The 22,488-nt window shown below is 40.6% G+C and overlaps 1 protein-coding gene across 4 annotated transcripts in view; it reads left to right on the forward strand.

Moving 5' to 3' along the window:
* Positions 1 to 279: 279 nt before the first annotated feature.
* scn1lab (sodium channel, voltage-gated, type I like, alpha b) overlaps positions 280 to 22,488 on the forward strand; it is a 43,111-nt gene continuing 20,902 nt past the window's right edge. For 2 of the 4 annotated variants that reach the window (XM_044345075.1, XM_044345077.1), the window contains exons 1-10: positions 280 to 667; positions 10,386 to 10,705; positions 12,438 to 12,556; positions 12,903 to 12,992; positions 14,678 to 14,806; positions 15,739 to 15,830; positions 17,992 to 18,276; positions 19,147 to 19,210; positions 20,786 to 20,927; positions 21,270 to 21,476. In XM_044345075.1, coding sequence (XP_044201010.1) covers positions 10,439 to 10,705; positions 12,438 to 12,556; positions 12,903 to 12,992; positions 14,678 to 14,806; positions 15,739 to 15,830; positions 17,992 to 18,276; positions 19,147 to 19,210; positions 20,786 to 20,927; positions 21,270 to 21,476 — 1,395 coding nt within the window. In that variant the 5' untranslated portion in view covers positions 280 to 667; positions 10,386 to 10,438. Of the gene's footprint in view, positions 668 to 1,613; positions 1,922 to 10,385; positions 10,706 to 12,437; positions 12,557 to 12,902; positions 12,993 to 14,677; positions 14,807 to 15,738; positions 15,831 to 17,991; positions 18,277 to 19,146; positions 19,211 to 20,785; positions 20,928 to 21,269; positions 21,477 to 22,488 lie in introns of those variants that run through there. The other 2 variants (XM_044345076.1, XM_044345078.1) reach the window with 2 other exon arrangements.

A 22,488-nucleotide genomic window follows, 5' to 3' on the forward strand; every position in this document is an offset into this window, starting at 1 on the left:
GTTTGTATCCATTACTTCACATATAACCAGTGTTTAAAACGCTTGGAAAAAATCATTTTCTCTTATTAAACAGCTGTAGGGTGGATATGTGGGTCTATATTAAAATAGGCAACTTACAAAACAACGTTGATTTTATGGTTAATTTATAAGGTGATAGTTGTGATGATAAACATATGGTAAACAGCTACCATATAAAATAAATACGAACTATTTAATATGAAATAGGCTTGTGGTTGATAAGAGAATAGGAAGACCTCATTTCAATTATTCTTTTCTTCTTATCGGTGACAGCAGGTGGGTCTCTCTACTTCTCCGCTCTGCTTCCCTTGTGACTTTCCTATTTTCTAGAAGTGTACATCCAGGCCATCTTGCGACAGCCACAGCTTTAAGGACATTCATTCCCCGCCTGTGATGCCTAACCAACCGGAAGCGCGGATTGATTTCTCCACGGCAAGCAAGGGCGGCTAAAAAAAAAAAAAAAGAAAAGAAAAAAAAATCAAAGGAGCGCTTATTAAATGATAATCCATCAACCCTCGAACAGGATTTCTCAAAAGGAGACGAGGGTTTAAATCGCTAATTGACGCGCTATCCGCTTAAAAAAAAGGATTATTCTTTCGGATATGGGATCCACCTTCAGGGTCCCCACCTGCTGGGCACCGTAATGGTGGTGAGTATCCAGATCTGTGGAGAAAGGTCTATCTACCTTTTTCTAGTGTGAGTGTACTTTCACTGATGGATATTCGGATTTAGATTTTATGTCTTTGTCCAGATAAGACAATATGAGCTACGTTAACGGTTTTTATAGGCAATGGACGAAACGTAATAACATTTTTTAAACCCTTATAACAATTTATCTGTTATGATATCCCTCCGCTAATTGCGCTCGTGATAGGCCTATACATTGACAGGCTAATAAAGATTTTACAATTATTTCCCCCTCAAAGATACGCTTATAATTACAGAGAAATATGTGTTAGGAAAAGCCACTTCACTGAACCAATTAATAGATTAATTGAGCTTTATCCGACTAATAAACTGTGCAAATTTTCATTCATTTGTGATATATATTGTGGACTAATTGTGACAAACAAAATCGGCGTCAAATAGGCTATAAGCATCCCCCGGCGTGTTGGAGGGGGGTGGGGAGGATAGCCCTCATAGCTTCAGGCCCTTTGGTGTTAAATGTTACCTATTCATGACATGTATAAAGGGGGAAAAAAAGAAAAAAAAAAAGTGGTGCAAAATCCACAGGTTTCAGAAATAAGCGACCGTGCAGAGTGACAAGAGAAACAAAGGTCTGTTTCTGCTTTTGGTAAACCAGCTGCTTCCTCCTATAGGATTGAATAAAAGCAATAGACACACATCTGGCAAGGACACGCCCAGACTCATTCAAGCCCCATTCAGTGGTTTATGTTAGGACTTCTCCTATACCTTTTTACTCCTGGAAAGAATTCACATATTTGACTCGTATACGCTCATATAAGACACTTCAGTTGATGGTTCTGTATTTACATTTTGGGAAGATGAAGAAATGATAAAGTGAGAGAGTGAAACAGGTATAACAACCGCAGAAAATGAATAAATTAATTCAATTTAAGCACTCCTGGTTTAGCCTATATGGGAGCCATTTCAACCACAGCTAAAGATCACAGGTGGCCCCCGGACCCTAGTGTGGGCAAACCTCGGTCGGTCTCTCACCGGTGTGCGCGCGTGTGTGTGTGTATGTGTGTGTGTGTGAGTGTGTGTGTGTGTCTGGAAGGGGGGGAAGAGATGATGGCCGCGGTTACTTCGACAGGCTCTCGTCTGTGGGGAATATGATGCGTAAAGTGTCGGCGTTTTTTTTTTTTTTCCGAAGACATAATCAACATGGCGACAGCTGCTGCGGCCCCCTCTGCTCGTTTTGAAACGAGCGACAATTAAGGTATCGTCTGTCTCCCGCCGTTGCTTTATTTCTGATTTATAATCAGCCTTACGAGCTATTCTGTCCACCTACTCTATCTGTAGCTATTAGTTGGATACAAAATCAATGCGACAGCCCTGGAATATAAGAAGGGTTACCATACAGATGTCTGCTATCTTTAGCTTCTTATAAGTAGATTCAAAAACATTTAAAATGTCTTATAGGTGTCAGAATGCTTGTGTGTCGTCTGTTTTCTCAGTTAGCCGTTTTTTTCCTTGCTCTTCTTCTTTAAGCACCATGGACAGCAGCGCCCTTTGACACCATGTCAGCTGAAATTTTAGTCATTCAGCGGCACAGGTAGATTTAACTAGCAGAGAGCAAATGTCTTGTTCAAGAACACTGGAGAGGTATTTGTTGTGTCTGATACATTGACGTAGGATGCCACTTGTTTGTTTCCTGAGGCAGCTGCTTTTTTACTGCTCTCCCTCTCAGCGAAACATCAGTTCATGGATTTAAAAAAAAAGAGAGTTTTGCTCAAGCAGACTTTAAAGGAGGTGGAATTGTTATGGAGATCAAACCTGTGACCTTTTTGTGACGTGATAAGGACCTTAAAGGATAGGTTCACAATTTTTCAAGTCTGTCTTACAACAATACACGTATGCCCATATGTGCATTAAAGCAGCTTTTAGGTTGCTGAGATTGTTCCTCCTCTCTCTACCAGCTGTTAAGAGATAACATGATTTCAATGTAAAGGATGGAGGACAAAATCTACAGTCATTGTTCTGTGTAAAATGCATCAAGTGTTTCCCCAAACACTAGTAACTTGCCGAGCTGTGGTGCAGATATGGTAACAAAAAAGGGGAAGTTTTTACTGAAAAGACTTTGAAAAACTTTGAAGGATACCCACTTTATTTGCCTACATCAGACTGTCGAAACATTGTGGTAGCTTTGTCTGAATTTTCGAGGCCATTTTTGGGATCTTTTAAAGACATTGAAATAACAACTAAAATGTCCAAGATTGTTATAATTCTGTGAGCCTCATTTTTGGGTATTTTTATATCAAAATTCCTGTCTCTTCATTCTGTATTATGTTTGATGACTCATCTTGTACTCAGGGGTGTGTACAAAAATGTATCCAATCAAATGTGTTTTGGGGCAACTAGCGACTAGTTGTCCAATCAAATCTGAAGGATTGTTCATTGTAATTTTACACTGCACAAATAGAAGCTCAAGACACTCTTAACTTCCATTTCACTGTGACTTTAACAGCCAGTATGAAGAGGGCCAACAATCACAGCAAACAAAAACTGCTTCAGTGCACTTATGGACATGTGAGTGTTGTTTAAAGATGCACTTTTAAAAATATGAACCTGTTCTTTAACTGCTAGGCCAGTACATTGCCCTACTGACACTGCTATCATCATTTAAAAGGTCATGGAGGATGTCTTTTTACTGGCCATTAGAAAAAAGATTCATCATAAGATGTCTACTAAAAATGCTGTATCCATGTGTAACACTGATAGCTGTGAACCAGATTGCTTGTGATTTCATAGATACTTTGATTCCTCTCAGTGCCAGGATACATAAGTGCGGAAATGTCTGCTGTCCCTACATGTTTTCAGTCTGTCATGTTATATCTGACTGCAGGGATGACCGCGCTGATCGCTGAGCTCAGAGGTGGGTGTGGATGTTGGGCCTACAGGGTCGATCAGGCCTCACAACCCCCCACCATCCTGGAGCTCATGCTAGACAAGCTGTCAGGTCACACATCACAACATTGGGTCCTTGGGCAGTCTTTGGGACACAAGCAGATGTGTTTTATGTGACTCCCCTATGGGAGAGGCTAATTAATTCACAGTTTATGGCTGATGAATTCTTTGAAACACAATATTCGTTGGCTCTGTAATAATCCGTCACTCCAGTGTTGATAGATGCTTTGCTTGGCTGAGTGGAGCTTATGAGCCATATCACTCATCTCTTCTTTTCTTCCGGTTTGGCTCTCACATCAAGAAATTAAAAAAATAAATCTCAAATGATTTGTGTTATAGTATAAAAATCCATTTTGTCCTGTATTTAGGACAAAAATCTTCACATTTCAGTGGTAACTGCAGTTCAGTTTTTAAGTTACACATGTTTGCAGTAGGCAAGTGTTGATTTAAGAGTTGTTTGTCCAATCAAAGAGTTGATTTGGTGACAAAACTATAACATAAAAACTATAACCCTGATTTTGACAATGTCGACTCATGGTCCGCTCACTCGCCTTTTCTTGAGCTTTTGACTGTATGATACAGTCCTCATCAGCAGATTGAGCTTGCTTTGTTGTCATGGAACTGTAGATGTTCAGACTTTGCATTATTCTGAGCAGCATGAATTAAGGAGATAGTTTGACATTTTGGGTAATTGGCTTATTTGCTATTTCCTCCTGTTTCCAGTTTTTATGCTAAACTAGCTACCCAGCTGCAGGCTGTTTGATTAAAAAGACAGATATGAGAGTGGTATTGATCTTCTTATCCTGTTCTCAGTAATAAATTAGTGTAATTCCTTAAATCCTCAAGCTGTGTTTTCCTAAGAAACAAGGTAATCTTATCAATTTATATTACTTTGTATAATGTTGTATAGAAACAAGATATCCTATGAGAGAATGCCATAGTTGAGAATCTGCTTTATGTTGCTGGGTTTTTATATTTTCATTCAGAGAAGTAGATCTTTTTGTTTAAATTAAGAATACAATTCCTTCACATTCATTGTCAGTGGGGTCACACTGGTCACATCACTTTTGACTTCCCAGATGCAACTGATGAGAAATGTAAGTTTGCTTTCAGAGATGTGTAAAATAAGGAGTTGTGAGTATGAGTTTTGGCAGTAGTATGACACTGAGGCACTGTTAGACATGACACATAAAGTCCCAAATTAGTAATCCTCAGTAAAATCATGCCTAAGCATTACCCTGCTTGGGGGATGATGCTGAATTACACATTTTCCTTGGGTTGCTTGCTATACAGGCGAGGACTGAATGTCAAAATAGCTTAAAATTTTCTCTTGCTCTACCCGTACCTTTTGAAATGGAAAGAGAACTAGGTTGTAGTGGCTGAGACAGTCCCTGTTCCTCCATTTCTATTTAGGAAAGGATGAAAAGCGGATGACTCAAGGAGACATCACTTTTGCAATTCTGCCAGAGGGGAGGTTCTTGTTTTTTGGGCTAGTACGGTGTCCCACAAGGAACAGGACCCACCTGAGACACTGTGGAGACTAGGAGGCACCAAGGACATGCTGATAATGGCTCACCAGGGTTTTTTGGGAAGATCTTGTTTGTGTGCCTCCAATTATTTCCTACGGGAACATGATGGGCTTCTGGGTGTGAAGGGTGGGGAAACTTTTGTTGGTGCTGATTAGTGCAGGAGTGACAAATCGATAATTGCTGGTGACTTAATATGTTTTCTACATGAAGTTATTGTGGGAGCAGTTCATTGAAGTTTTTTTTCTAATTTAAGGCCATCTACCGATTAATTATGTGATGAAATGGCAATTTATTTAACAGCTTTACTGCCTCTAACTCGCCATAATCCACTTTCTCCATATTCAGTCAGTGTCTCATGCTGTTTGACTCCGTTGCTGCTGGCTATTTTTGTGCCCCTGTGCATCAGCTGAAGTCACCACGTGAGACCCCTGTTTACTGCCTCTCTAAAGCCCTTACCTGTAACCTCTAACTGCTTTGATTAAAATATTCTACTCACAGGTCAGTGAGACACACAACGCAGTTTTTCTTTCTCCTCCATGGAGTAGAGACATAAATATGCCTTTTAGCAGACAGTTGGTTTGTTGTTTAAATTACTGGCATATTAATATATTAGGTTTGTGATTTTTCCACATGATATTTCTGATATGAATTCTAGTCATCAGTTATAAAACAGGCGACTATTGTGTTATAAGGCACTCAAATTGGTATTAGTCACTCCAAATGGAATTAGTCACTCCAAATGGAGAGCTATGCAGAGAGTGAGGGCATTGTTTACTCACACTGCCAGCTTATTGCATTGAGTAAACCAGTGCTACTGCCCAGAGCAAGGCCTGAAATCCCGAAGGACCTGCACAGGCGACGCCGGGGTTGTAGAGTTTGAGCTAAGTGGAGAGCGAAGAAGAGGAAATATAAACCCTCTGTTTCAGCAATCATGGGGAATGTGAGATCCTTGGCCAATAAGATGGACGAGCTTGGCACACTGACCAAGACCCAGAGGGAATACCGTGACAGCAACATTTTGTGTTTCACGGAGACATGGCTGCACTCGGACTTCCCGGTTCACAGTGCGGCTGTAGCTGACTTCAGGATTGTTTGAGTGGACAGGGACATTATACAGAGTAGTAAGAAAAGGGAGGAGGGATTTTACTGTATGTGACTGAAAGGTGGTGCAATCCTGGACATGTTAATGTGAAGGAATGTTTCTGTGAACTGCTAGCTGTGGGGAAGCATCCATATTATATTATTATATTATATTACTTGCTGAGAGAGTCCTCGTCCACCATTGTTCTTGCTGTCTATATTCCTCCATCAGCAAACCATTCACTCCTCCGTTGCAAGACTTCAAACTCAGCATCATAATGCTTTTGATGCCATTACTGGGTAATTCAATCATATCACACTGGACAAAACATTTCCTTCATTTTATCAGTATGTTAACTGCCCCACCAGAGAAAGTGCCACTGCCCTTCTAACCCTTGGCAGATCTGATAACAACCTGGTCCTGCTTACACCAAAGTATGTCCCTCTTGTCCAACGTCAGTCTGCATCCACAAGGACTGTGAAGAGGTGAACTCAGGAGGCTAATGAAGTTCTGCAGGACTGATTTGAGTCTACAGACTGGGATGTGCTTTGTGAGCCACATGCGAAGGACATCAACAGCATGACAGACTGCATGACAGAATACATCAAATTCTGTGAACACACCACCTCGCCAGCCCGGACTGTATGCTGCTTCCCTAACAACAAGCCCTGGATCACCAGTGACCTGAAAGTACTTCTTAATAAGAAGGAGAAAGCCATCAGGTCTGGGGACAGGGAAGAACTGAGCACGACCTGAAGGTGAAGCTGAGGGAGTACAAGGAGGAGGCTGGAGGCCAAACTCCAGCGGAACAATGCAAGGGATGTGTGGACTGGAATGAAGGAAATCATTGGGTTCAAGGTGAGAGACAGATAACCAGTGAGCAGCCTGGAGAGGGCAAATGAACTAAACTGTTTCTTCAACAGGTTTAGTTCACCGCCCTCAGCTGTCTCCTTCACCACACACCACACCACACACACTTGAGCGGACATGTACACGGACAGCTGCGAACACCACGCACATGTAGTTTATACTACTTTCTGGAGTGCATTTGGAGGACGCATACCACACATGCACAGTAGATCAGCGTCTACAGGAAGACAGCGTAGTGGCCACGTGATCGCAACAAATTGGAAGCACACGGATGTCTGCACAGAGCCTATGCATACACTGTCTGATGATGAAATTTACACACATCCCTTTTCTCACGCAGTGAAAATGAAAAATTCATAATCAATAACGTCACGGCATGACAAGAGGACACTGGTCAACACACAGACAGAGAAGACAGAGCAGCACAGTGCACCAGCAAGAAATATACACAAATCTGTTATATCGAAATTTATTCCCGTACATGCTGCTCAAAGTAATATCTGTCAGTGGCTCTTCTGGGAGACATAATGTAGGTTAAATGATCTGCTTTATGATTAATCATTCTTTTATAACATTACTACAACATTACACAACTACATCAGCCAGTGGTGCTATTGAGAATAGCTCCCACTAGAACTTGTGTGTAAAATAAACAGGTGGGATTGGAATGAGATAGTTGTTGTGAGGCCATTTCATTCATCCGAATTCCTTCTACTTTGTTGCAATTGTTAGACTTTGAAGACGGCTTTGTGAGTATTGAGAACAGCAACCTTCAGGTTTAACATTGTTTAATCAGGTTTAATTATCCAAATCATATCGTGATGTGTTGTAAGGCTATTTCATTTATATAAATTGTTTTTCCTTGTTTGACCTTGAAGACGGCCTAATAGCCTGCAACCTACTACCAGGCTACATATTTAGGCTACATAATGTTTTTATAAATATAATTTCAGGTAGGAAATAGCCATTCTTCTAATACTCATTTCCTGTCCTGATCCACCCAAATATATACTGATGCATTCTTGGTTTACGTAGCACCCTCAATCTTACTCATCTAGACTGGTGCAGGTGGCTGTTTCTTGACTGAATCCAAGAGGTTAGGTGATGTAGAAATGCAGGAAATTTGTTTTAAATTCCTTTAGGAAGACTCCCAGACCCCCCAACTAATTAAGTGTCTTTCCAAGTTTGCTCCCGCATTTTAAAACATAACTAGGCGCCCATGGATGGCTACACAACCCCTGTGCATTCTGGGAGAGGATGTTGACATGACCTATGTGTCCATATCGACAACAGACTGAACTGGAAGACCAACATATCAAGGCTGTATATAAAAAGGAGGTGATCAGACTCAAGTTCCTGAGGAAGCTGAGATCCTTCAATGTGTGCAGCAAGATGTTGGAAACCTTCTACCAGTCTGTTGTGGCCAGTTCACTTTACTTCACTGTAGTCTTCTGGGGGAACAGCATTGGAGCCGGAGACACCAACAGACTTAATGAACTGATTAAGAAGGCCAGATCCATAATTGGCTGTAAACCAGACACCTTTGAAGTTGTGGTGGAGAGGAGGACACTGAGCAAAGTGTTATCCATTATTAACCGAAAGCGGAGCACTTTCTCTAACAGACTGGATCAGCTTTGCTGTCACAAGGACTGATACGGGAAATCTTTCCTGCCAAAAGCAGTAATTCTCCACAACACCTCACCTCTGTCAAAGAGAGAACTCTCAGCTTTACAGTTTCTGTCTCAACCAAACTCCACTCTGTTTTGCTCCTTCAAATAATATGTTATCCTATGTTTATATTTTATTATATTTATAGTCTAAGGTTTTTTCTAATATTCTTGTATTGAGCTATCTTATTTTTTTATTGTTGTATTTATTTTCTATAGATATGTATTTCTCTCTTCTACTGTTGATACGTATATTTACTGTGTATTTACTGTGCAATACCTGAATAAACTGCTGTAACACAAGAATTTCCCAATTTGGGATCAAATAAAGTGTAAGTATCTGTATAAGTACTGTATATCTATCTATCTATCCATCTATATATATATATATATCTCCATTTGCATGTGAAATGTGCTCCCTTTCATGTTTTATATTTCTCCCCCAGCAGCCTTTCAAATGCATCTATGTCTGTGACACACCTTCCATTATCATACATTAAATAGATATTTATGGTCAAAATATGAAGGCCATTTCAGCATCTCAGATCATATGTCTCCCCTTTCAGACAGGCACATTGTCACATAAATATGATGGCAATTCAACATGGCCGTCTCATGTCTGGATAATCACTTTAGCTGCTTTTATGTTGAAGTCGGAGCTAGTAACATTTAGGCAGCACTTTCAACACGTGTGAATTGAATGCCATCAGATTAACATAAAGGCAAAGTTTCAGCTTAAATATCCAGCAAAAAATAAACAAATATTCAGGAAAAATGATTCATACAGCATGTGAGGAATTAAACAGTCCCAGCTTAAGGTGAAGTCATTCTATGCTTGGAGAATGTCTGACTTTTTACATTAGACAGCAGACTTCTCTGTCTGATAAATGATGAAGATGATTTAAATGGTTCAGTGGAAAAATAAGCTTTAATAGCTATCAATAATGCAGCCTGTAAGAGAACAGAAAACACTTACCGCTATTCATAGCAGTACCATTGCTCCCTCTCTTGCACCAGGTGCCAGATAAGATGCAGTAAATGCAATAAAGCTGATAGGAACACTATATAGACCTATTACTGAATGACAAAAAAGCCATTACTTTAACTACAGTTTGTGCCTCTCAAGTATTACCATTACAATCAAGTCTCAGCACTAAGCATCTGATTTTCGAAAACTATATATTTTGAAAAATCCAGAAAGTTGTGTAAAGGTATTTCCAGAATCCCCATAGGCTCCTCTAACCTTTTTAATAAATAAAAAATATTCATTTGTTGTCTGATAAAAAAAAAAGATTTTTCTCAAGTTTCTCAAGTCACAACTGTATTTGCTATCCAGGTTGCTGGAAATGACATTAATACATGAGAGCAACAACTGGACGTAGATGAAGCCAGGAATGTTACATATTCTGTGTCTGAAAAGGTCTTTAGAGAGAGAAGACAATCTAAAGACAGACTTCCTTATTCTTATATGTTTTACATCTTATTTATCCAGATAGGGCTTCCAGGAGTTCATACTTACAGCATGATCCTGGAAGATAAGTTGACCTCCAAAGGTGAACGTACCAACTATTTTCAGAAACCTGGCCCTGACTCTTGACCCATTTCCCCCTGACTCCCTTCTCTCTGCAGCTCCCTGCCGAAGCTGAGCCCCTCGCTGCCCTCTGAAGGAGCAGGATGACAAGATGGCACAGCTGCTTGTACCGCCCGGACCTGACAGCTTCCGCCCCTTCGTCCCCGAGTCGCTGGCCGCCATCGAGAGGCGCATCGCCGAGGAGGAGGCCCGGAGACCACGGACGGAGCGTCGCAGCGACAGCGATGATGAAAATGGGCCCAAGCCCAACAGTGACCTGGAGGCGGGGAAATCTCTCCCCTTCATCTATGGGGACATCCCTCCCCCCCTGGTGTCCACTCCTCTGGAGGACATGGACCCCTTCTACAGCAATCAGAAGGTCTGTTTCAGAGTTATTAATGGAGTCATTTTATGAAATGCAAACATCATAGTTAATGTGGATGGATACCTGTAAATCATGTTTGTGACTTAAAAATAGATGAATAATAACCATGTTTAAAGCATCATTATCTACACTGATTCAGCCTTCAATTATGGCATGACTCAGCATTGAATTCTGATCCATTACAGGTCTTTACTTTCTTTCTAGTCCAGGCTTTTTAGTCCTTAAAAGCTTGAGGTTAATTGCTGGATGCTCTTAACAAACTATTTTAAGAAAACACATGGGCAGATGTAGCAATTTCCTCCCACATAAGACAAACTTCTTGTAAAAACAGATTAGAATGGAATATATAAATTTCTCTCAGTGAGAGCAGATCTGGTTTTATTGATGGGTACACTAATCAACGTTCATTTAAAAAAGTATGTTGTAATCTCGGACACTGCTATCCATGTGTTTCACAGACTTAATTCTTTCGGATAATTTGACGACCTTTAATGCGGGTTGTGTCAGTCTTACAGCTTAGAAACTGAGGATCAAAGAAAGTGACATTTGAATGTTTGAAAAATGTAATGATTGATCTATTTTACATGTTTTACAAAGAAAAGATACTTTGCAACTACCAATGGTGGGAAGTAACCAAGTACATTTACTCAAGTACTGTAAATAAGCAGAATTATCAGGTACTTTTACTTTACCTGAATATTTCTTTTTAATGTTTCTTTACAGTTCTGCACTTTTACTTAACGGACTAGTTCGACATTTTGGGAAAAACGCTTATTCATTTTCTTGGAAAGAGAAGGTTGATACCCCTCTCATGTCTGTACAATATAGTATAGTAATAGTAAGTTGACTGGCTTAGTTTAGTTTAGCTAAGCTTAGCTTACCATAATGACTGAGAACAAGGGGAAACAGCTAGCTCTATCCAGTAGCATGTTATATCTTCTTTAATCTGCACAAAAACCAAAACTTAAAAACAACAAATTGTGATTTCACAGGACATTCTGTTCATGATTATTTCTTGTTGAGATAACATGTAAAATAGTGAGCTTTTGTTAGCTTTGGACAGAGCCAGGTTAGCTGTTTTCTCTTGTTTCTGGTCTTTATGCTAAACTAAGCTAATTGGCTGCTGACTGGACCTTCATATATAGTGTACAGACACAAGAGTGGTATCATTCTCATGGAACTCTCGGCAAGAAAGCGAATGACGTGTATTTCCCAAAATATCGAGCTATTCCTAAGCAACTGTTCACTTGTAACAGAGTATGTTTACATTGTTGTATTGCTACTTCTACTTAACTAAAGTATCTGAATACTTCTTCCAGAATAAGAATTCAAACAAATTGGCAACATTAGCATTTGATATTTCAACAGGCAAGATGTACATCCCATTTCAACATAACTGTGTTCAGCCAAGTCTTTCATGTATGGGCCAACAGAGGTGCTAAGTGCTATCTGAGCTGTTGTGCCAGTTGAACTGTGGTGCCAACATGTCCAGCCTGAGGTGGACTCATCCAGCTTCATTATTATAACAACCACAGACTGTGTGCAGAGGCCGCACAGAGAGGCCAGCTTAGTCTCTACTTTTACAACTGATCACACATGCACAAGAGCTTTGAAAAGCCGCAAATATATGTTATTGTTCTGAATCTACATGCTGTATATAACTGAACATTGTCCAACTCCATTGTCTTGCACAGATTTTAAATATTCTGTTCTGTCTCTCTTTCAGACCTTCATAGTATTGAATCGCGGGAAGGCAATCTTCCGTTTCAATGCCACCCCTGCCTTGTACATCTTAAGCCCCTTCAACCCTCTAAGGAGGATAGCTATTAGAGTTTTAGTACACTCATATCCTTTCAGAGTTTGCTATGGACACAGCTTGATTTGGATTATAGGGTTTATCAGACAAAAGAAGGATTTGAATGTGCTGATGAAGACTGACTGTCGTGATTGGCTTCAACATACATCAAGCTTTACAGCAGCTGAGCAGCTGAAGACACTTATGATTATGGATGAAGAAAAACATTTCTATTTCTATTTCTCATTGCAGTGATGGATGGGGGAATGTTAGTTCTGACTGTGTTGCTGTCATGTTTAGTTGTATCTTGGTAGAATTTTCCACGGCTCACTAGAGTAGAGGGATAAATGCTGAAAAACACAAATGTTCCATTGCGTTCCTTGACTTTTTTTCTACGATGTTCAGCATGTTGATCATGTTCACCATCCTGACCAACTGTGCTTTCATGACCCTCAGTAATCCCCCGGAATGGGCCAAGAATGTAGAGTAAGTTCCCAGCTGTCCACTTTGTCTTCTTTCTGTCTGTAGACACGGCAATTATTGATTTATGGATACACTGACATACAGTACTTGTTGATTAACTCTTTTAACCTGACTGTGTCAAAAATCGCAACCCTCATTCTCAGAGTCACTACTCTCTGTATGTCTGATGTCTTATCACAGATAAATATCTACAAATCTGCTGAAATCATATAAAAGAAGATACTTCAGCTCACCACGGTTACAGTGCAAACAGGAACTCCTAGTAGATAATTCAGTATTTTATTTATTTAATGTTCATATGTATAGGGACAAGTATACAGTGTGAACTATTGCTGCATACCACAGCATTTATAGCCTCAGCTAGTTAGCAATGCCAATCCCTTGATGGGCCTTTACAATACATAAAACTCAACAAGAAAATACATACAAAACAGCATAAAATACAAACAATGATACAATAAAAGTATCATAAAACAACAAGCACCTTTATAATGTGCAAATTTGCCAAAATGTAAAGAAATATAGGTAGAAAAAAATGGGGCTCAAGGTGTATACTTCCTGCCCGCATCCCCCAAAGCAATATGGAAACTGTAATTACTAAACTCAGGACATGTTTATCCCAAAGATTTTTACTGGTATCTGACTTCCCTGAACATCTCTTCACCAGCAGAGAACACACACATCAATGAAGAGAGATAGTATCAAAGTTTGATTATCCAATCCGGGCTACTTTATGATATTAGTGAGCAGAACTTGCTTCAACGTCCTCTTTTTAGCTGCATGATGAGATTAGACTAGGTGATAGCAGCAGCCTGTAGTGTATCAAAACACCACTCTGTATGGGTCAAAATACAGCCGAGCGGCATCCATTGACATTACTATGTCTCAGAATGTCCCCTCATTATTGTTTTTACCTCCTTGGAAAACTGATTACTCATTTATCCTTTCATATACAGATATTTGTGTTTTGATCAATTTTAAATTGAGTGTAATTATACGTACACATGTTGGTGCAATGCTTTTGGATAGCATTTTTGTAAAAAAACAACTTTCTTTCTGATAAAAGCTGTCCTAGAAAATGTATAGTACCACTGACACACAAATTAATGGAATTTCAAGCAAAACCAAAAGCAAAAAGAGAAAAAAGCCTTCAAAGGGGTAATAGCAATAACTAATGAAAAATTAGATCAGTTTGCAAGCAATTTACAGATTAGCGACATGGGGGATGTTGTGGGAGTTGCAGGAAGCAACAAATTTTGACATTATATCATGAAACAGTAAATAATCATAGAAGAGATCGGGTTATTTAGGTTCAAAATACTGCAGATATGGCTACTATGCTGTCCTAAGTTTAATTGTAGCTTCACATGAGTACTCACCCCCAATAAAAATGGGTGCAGTGAAGCAAACCGAACCACAGAGTCACTGTTTACCAAAGAAGATCAGTACACACTGCAGCAATTGTCAGAGCTAACATAATAATCAAAAATCCCATTAAGAATACGGTTGAGATATGAGATATGTGATATATGAGATTTGAGGATGCAGAGATACAGGTGAGGTAAAAATCCTGTACTGCACAGCACACAGTGGGTCTGTCACCTTACCTCTGAGTAATGGAACCAAAGTCATTATTCTGCGTGTCATTTCCTCCTGTCTCCTCTCATTTCCTCTCCCTTGTTTACCAGGTACACATTCACAGGGATTTACACCTTCGAGTCCCTTATAAAGATCCTGGCCAGGGGCTTCTGTGTGGGGAAGTTCACTTTCCTCCGAGACCCATGGAACTGGCTGGATTTCAGTGTTATCCTCATGGCGTAAGTATTATGACAAGCATAGTTAGGATCAGCGTAACATGATCTGGCATAGATTCAGAGGCCGAATGCTTTTAATGCTAATAAGCCCAGCAGCATATTAAGTCCCAATGAATGTGAGAAGAAGGAGAGAGAGAATGAAGAGGGGTATGGTAATCTGAAACTTATTGGTGTACTTTTGGAGAGCATGGCCAGAAATGTCAACAGTACTCTGTTATAATGGATGTGAGCCCCCAAAGCATAGAGTATCTTGGCCCACATTTGTCCCACGCCTCAGTGACTTCAGCTACTTGTCCTGAAACTACAAAAGAAAGCCTTCAGCATTAGGTTACGCAGTGTGTGATAGTTGTTTTTTGTAGTATTTGTTCTGTCTGTTGATGTGAAGGATTACTCACTGGGTCACATAATATGATAAGACTGTAATCTTGTTTTGTCTAAGGGATTCCTGTAAATCATAATGCTTTTACCAGAGGTGGCTTTATTACTCAGATGTCTGTGTTTGTGCACGTTTAATGGGTTTATATTCCTGTGTGATGCTGTGTAGTAACTGTTCATTTGATCCTGCAGGTATATAACAGAGTTTGTAAACCTAGGCAATGTTTCAGCTCTGCGCACGTTCAGAGTATTGCGAGCTTTGAAAACTATCTCAGTAATCCCAGGTAAGGCTGCCCGCGCCTGCTGCCAGCACTCCTGCCATTTGTCCTCTGTGCGTGACCGTTTGCCGTTCCCTCCTCTCCCCTCCTCCCCCCTTCCCATGCCCCTCCTTTTGTCTTGTCACGCCATGTGTGTGGGATATGGGTGCCTGATATGTGTGCGTGCGTATGTGTGTGTGCGCGTGTGTCCCACACCTTTCCCCAAAATGTCCCATCTACCCAACTCCCACCCCTACCTCCTTCCTTCCCTCCCTCCTCCCCCTCCCCTCCCTTCCCTTACAGATATGTCACAGAGTTTGTGGACCTGGGCAATGTCTCAGCACTGCGAACCTTCAGGGTTCTGCGAGCCCTGAAAACTATATCAGTCATCCCAGGTGAGAGAGCCATCAAGGCCCATAGGGTTAATGAAATGCTAACGGCTAACTGGCGTTTCGCTAACATCCAAGCACACCCCCGCCCTCTCTCAGCTCATCTCACTGTAGCTAAGCCTGACGACGCCCGTCGCCGTCCCTCATGCTGCCTTCGTCCAAAGGCCAATAAAAGCTGGAATCTGGCTCCAATCTGCAGAGATTGACAGGATTCTTAGCTTTTAGACACATCCTTTAAGGCAGAATTCTTTTTGGTTGAAATTTATTCTTGCCTTGGGAGCCTTACAAGTAGACTTTGTGCACTATTTGTTTTTCCTTTTTGCATGAGACATTGCAAAAGCCGATTTTCTGGTGGCAAGCACTTGTGTGTGTAGGGTTCCTCCTTACCTTGTTTTCCTGTGCATGTCTTGTTCAATGTTGTGTATTTTTTGGAGAAATTGTGGTATGGTGAGTGGTGGTTGGGTAATGGCATTCTAAGCAACATTCTTCATGACACAAACTAACAAAAAGGTCATATGTAAACCATCTCAGGAAGACTGTCATTGGCTTTGTGTATAAAGAGGATCATTGAAATCCACCACATATATTACTTATTCTAGCTGTCACAAACTACACGTGGACCCAGTGTAAACATGTTGGGCTCTGTTTTTGTGGCAATGCAAAGCCTTGTACAAGCAATGTTAGCACATGCTGGTATTTTCCTCAACTTGAAATGTATTTTGCCCGTCACTTCGGTATTAATGTGTAGAGCACAGTGTGCATGGTGCAAAGGTGGGAAGAGAGGTGTAACATAACTGAGAATGGTGTTTTGGTGACAACTGGGTCTTAAATGTTGAGGATAGACCAGGTCTGTTTTCTTGCAACATGACTCTAGTAAAGGACTAGTCAGACATTTAGGGGAAATATGTTTATTTGTGTTCTTGTCAAGAGTTTGATTAGAAGATCAATAGTCTGTATGCTTGATAGCCAGTAGGTGATCAGCTACTGCTTCAGACTGGAAGCAGCCTGGCTCTGTTCAAAGGTACAAACACCTCTAAAGCTCACTAATTAACACATTGTATTGTGTTTCTTTAAATCAAACTGGTGGTATGCTTTTATTTTCCTTCAAATTTTGGACAGAACTAGGCTAGTTGCCCTATCTTTAGTACTTTAAAGTACAGTACTCTATACTTAAAGCTAAGCTAATCACCCACTGGCTCTAGTTTCATATTTAGCATATAGACATGAAAGTTATATCTTCTCATCTAACTCTTGGCAAGAAAGCAAATAAGCGTACTGTATTTCACAAAATGTTGGAGTATTCTTTTAATAAGTTCCATCAACAAGCACAAACTAATACTTACAAACTAATACAAAAATCTGCAGCAGTTTCAAAACCATGACAATATTACACACCAAAAAACTTAAATAACACAAAAGACCAATCAGCATTGACACAAGAGTAATGTCGCCTGCCAACAACCACATTATTTTCTGACTTGAGGAAGCCAGCGTGGACTTGATGGCTGTATTTGGCGACCCATTTCCCCTATGCTCCATTAACAGCTGGATGAGAACAGTATGAGACCAGTATTGTGACTGGGTGAGAGGACAACAATCAATCACCACAATCACCCTCCAATTTATATTCCACTTCACTCAACCCTCTTGCGCGTAGTGCGCCATGCTTATATGGATAAAAACAGCATGTGTGCTTGGATATTTCCTCATTGACCTTGTGCACATGACCTAGTGCTTTGCAGTTGCGCTAAAAAAAGAGCTCAATTTAACCTTTTAAGAGGCATTGTAACAAGAAGACAACAGCACAGATTTACAGAATATTATACTGTACTACAGATTGTTATTCCTTGTAGGTTCCGTAGAAATATATAAAAAAAACAAACACATAATTTATTAATGATAATTACCCCAGAAACCAATACAAAGCATTATAATGGGAATGGGAAACCAAACTTTCTCGAGTGGTTTATCCATCATTGTGAGTCTGGTTCCTGTATGACAGCAAACAGTTCATACAGGAACTTCCACTGCAGATCCCCTTGGCTGCTCACTACTGTAAGCTCTTATTAGCAGCTTCTCCTCTATACAAGCTTGTGGCTGTAATTAGCAGGCAGTAATCATTCTGCAATGTCCCGCTCCCACCCCCCTCGCCCCATCTCCCGTTTAGGCTTGAAGACCATCGTTGGCGCACTGATCCAATCGGTGAAAAAGCTGTCGGACGTGATGATCCTCACCGTGTTCTGCCTCAGCGTGTTCGCCCTCATCGGCCTGCAGCTCTTCATGGGCAACCTGAGGCAGAAGTGCATACGTATGCCGAGTAACAGCACCAACAGCACCAACATCACTGCCGATGACACGATGCTTTTGAACAACAGCCTGCTGGACGTCAATCTCACGTTTGCGCAGAACACCACGGAGTACTTCAACTGGACGGAGTATATCAGCGATGAGAGTAAGCCAAGCGAAGTGGCGCGAAAGTGCTGTTACATGTCTGCGAGGCACACAGGGGTTAACCGGGGTCAAGTATGCGTCGGGCCCAGACGGCCTGAGTCACATACTGGCTACTTCATATGCAGAGATGGGTCAGGGTGGTGGTAGTGATGTTGGTGGTGGGGGGGGGAGGGGTCAGGCACACTGGCCTGCTGCCGTGATAGAGAGTGACAGCAATGGCTGGGAGCAGGGGGCACGCTCTCTAACAAGGGCTGGTGGGAGAATACGACAAATGTGGCGGATAATCGCCACAACAATAAAACCCTCTACTTTCACCCCCTCGCTACCCTTCATCATTCTCCCATAGCCCATCTGTGTGGCATGAGCAGCCTAAAGTGCTAGAGGAGGGTGAGTCACTGACCGCCAGCAGGATATCGAGAAGACGTGCACCAGCTACATGACAAAGTGATGCCAGAGTGAGCGAGAAAGAGAAGAAGAAGTGAGACAGAGCTGATTACAATTGCATAGATGTTATAAAGCCTGGCATCTTAATTGCGGCAATGACTATGTGATGTGATTGTGATTTTGTGACAGTTAAGTGGTGAGTGAGGACAGACATGACTGCTTCTAAAGTTGCAAAGCACACCAGACTATAAATGTGAAAAGGGATGACTAATGTGGTTGGGTGTTAAAACAAAAAACAAATCACTACTTTTCTCTGTCCAACCAGCCACCGTACTGTACAACCACACACAAAAATTGAAGAGAAGCCCACGGGGTGCTTATTGTCCTTCTGTTCCCCCATCAATCTTTTCTGTTTCTTCATATCCACTGTTTCACTTCTGTGATGTGGGTTTGACTGACCGTCCTTCTGTTTTTCCCTCTCTTCTAGATAATTACTATTACCTCCCTGGCCGTAGGGATGCTCTGCTCTGTGGGAATGGCAGTGGCGCTGGGTAAGGCTTGACATGTTTTATTTATATGGCCAATTAGATGCACCACAAAGCTGAGCATACACAATTAGTGTCGACACTCACCACCGCGCTGAAGCATCACAGGCGTCTAAACTGCTGGTTAACCATGGGTGCACTTCATTTAGTGTGTTTTGGCAAACGTTGGAAACTTCTTCCTATTTGCTTCTGAGAGAATCTGTTGATTAAAAGACAGGTTCACATTTTTTCAAGTTTGCCTTAAAAACAATATTCATATACTCATCTACATTGCGACAACTTTTGCTTGTACTCACTCCTCCTGTTCATTCTGGTTTGATGTTTAGTCAAAGTTTATCTGAAGTTAATATGAGGCTTCAACAGTGTGAGTTAAATGTGAATCTATCCTCTAAAGATAATTTAAGGCACTTATCAAAGTTGTAGTAAATAAATAACAATAATAATAAAAATAAAACAAAGTTATACCTACATTTACAAAGGACTGACAGTTTAATATATTGTTTGACCCACTTAAACTGTTATTTTTGGAAGTTATGTTACACATTGTGATGCTGTTGTAATTTCCCGTTTGCATGCTTTTGATTGGACGGCGACACTGAAGTTTTTATTAGCTAAGACATTTCTTATGTTTTAATGGTGCAACCCCATTTATTAAATCACTCATAGTTGTAGTTACTATTTTGAATAACTGGTGCAACCCAATTCAGCTGTCCAATTCATCAGGAAGTTTGATGAGTGCTACACACCCTACTTCATAAAAAGCCATTTGCCATCAACAGATATAAATCTTGTTGTTGACATGACATTTAGAGCATTGGGTGTTGACGTGTTGATGTTCAGTCTTAACAGCAGTGTAGGCCTGTGACATCATCAACCTAATTGATGCAACTGAGCGATTGACTGGCACACCTGGCATCAATTAGCCTCCACCTGCTCCTGACGATGGTGCTGAAGTCAAACAGAAGCTTGAAACTGCATCAGTGCCTCTGTGCTCCTCATACATGTTTTAAATATCTCTGACCTCCTGGTATCAAAGCTGAAATTAATAAAATTAATACTGGTTCATAAAGCTGAACTTGAATGATATTATCAAATACACATGGTACAGTCCTAATCATTAAAGTATACTGTATACCACTATATCGATCACACACAGTAGAGACCAAACCTGTACACTTATTGAAATCACTCCACGGAACAGATTCATACATGAATATCATCAAATTATTTGTGATATGTTAGTATACTTACCATAAGACAAGTGAGACAATGATCAAGACTGTTAGAAGCCTCTGATGCTAGAACTCCTCTACATTAAGACTGTGTTTCTTTCAGGATTCTGCTGTTTGATCTTGAAGTTTACTATATGCTTAAACCAGCAAGGCCATAAAATGCCATTATCTGTTCAGTGTACAAAGTGTATGTCTGACATAATGCCTAAATTAAAGAAATAGTTTGACATTTCTGGAAATACACATATTTGCTTTCTTGCTGAGAATTACATGAGAAGATTGATACCACTCATGTCATGTCTGCACGCTAAAAACAGTTCATATTGTGATCTGATTTGTGTCCTGACAGGCTTTGTCCAGAGGGCTATCTATGTATCAAAGGGGGTCGTAATCCGGACTTCGGCTATACCAGCTTTGACACCTTCAGCTGGGCGTTCCTCTCTCTGTTCCGACTAATGACCCAGGACTATTGGGAAAACCTCTACCAGCAGGTTGGCAGACATTTCTATTGTACACAGTATCCATCTTGAAAGGTTGGTGACAATGAGTCATGTCTCAAAATATGAGATATGCTCTATTTCAGTATTCAATAAAACCATGAAATGAAAGCTTTACATCTCATAACAAAAGCCAGTTGTATGTTGTTGTTTTTTTACTGCAGCAGTCAACTTGACATTTGCAAAGTCACCAAACAACAAGATGACCCCAAATGAACACTATGTCTTCTGTTGTTTCAGAAAAGAAAAGAAAGATAAAAATTGGTTGATTTTGTAATATATTTCCAATAAAAACCCATGTTTCTTCTCTTCTGCGGTCTGTCCTGGACCCATCAGACGCTGCGTGCAGCGGGGAAACCCTACATGATCTTCTTCGTGCTGGTGATCTTCCTGGGCTCCTTCTACCTGGTCAACCTGATCTTGGCCGTGGTGGCCATGGCTTATGACGAGCAGAACCAGGCTACTATTGAGGAGGCTCAGCAGAAGGAAGAGGAGTTCCAGGCCATGCTGGAGCAGCTGAAGAGACAGCAGGAGGAGGCACAGGCAGGACATTCATCTTTCATTTTTGTCTGTCTAGATTCATGTTAGAATTGAGATACAAAGATCTAATTTGAAAGTGATTTGTGTGTTAAACTGTTATGGTTAGGATCCATTGTTGTCATTTTTTTTGTTGAGGACGTAAAATAGTGTTTACTTCGTAACATAGAGGAGTAGCTTGGAGATTCTCTTTGTGTGTAACTGGGGAGACTCTGTTGATTCTTCGGCTTAGAGTCTTGAGCCAGCTGCCAAAAGCAGTGTTGCCCAGGGCGACTGAGGGATTCGCTGTCCTGGATGACTGACAACCCTCTGCTTTCCCTCAGGGGTCAGGAGTCCTTGATCAACCTACAGAGAGAAAAATTAGCAGATGGAGATGGAGTGCAAATGAAATGCTGGATAATGGAAAATGATACTTACTGTAACTTTGACTTTTGATTTGGAAGGGAGAGCCATAACTCGTGTTTCTGGCTGTCAAACAGTTATTTTGAAGCTTGTGGCGACAAAGCCAGACAGTCTATATCTGTCCTGTTAAATTTAGGAAATTTAGACTGACTGATGTGGAGGCAGATGTGGGAAAATTGGTATAATAAGAAATAGATTTACACATCAGAAAGACAATTCAAGGCTTTTTGTGTATCATAATGAACGATACCACAACATTGTTAGTCATCTCATCCTCATTAATGGAAAGTGAAGATACTTTGTCCTCTGTGTTGCTGCCTGTTTCCTTTCAGACCTCCATCCCCACTTCTGCTCCCTCAGCGGCTATTCTTCCTGTCTTATCAGGCTTGTGCACATTCAGATTGTTGGTGTTGATTGGGCTGTAGTTGCCATGACAGACCAATTGATAATTTTGTGTTTGGTTACCCTCTTAAATCCTCTATAGTGTAGAGTATATGTTTTGTGGAACAGCACAGGAGAATTTCTCTCCTTTTTAATAAAGATATATATTTTAAGCATAAAAGTAAGGTAAATGTTATGTATTAAAATCAAAATTAAGTGATAGAAGATGATCATG

This window comes from Thunnus albacares, chromosome 24, assembly GCF_914725855.1.
Source record: "Thunnus albacares chromosome 24, fThuAlb1.1, whole genome shotgun sequence".
Lineage (NCBI taxonomy): Eukaryota > Metazoa > Chordata > Actinopteri > Scombriformes > Scombridae > Thunnus > Thunnus albacares.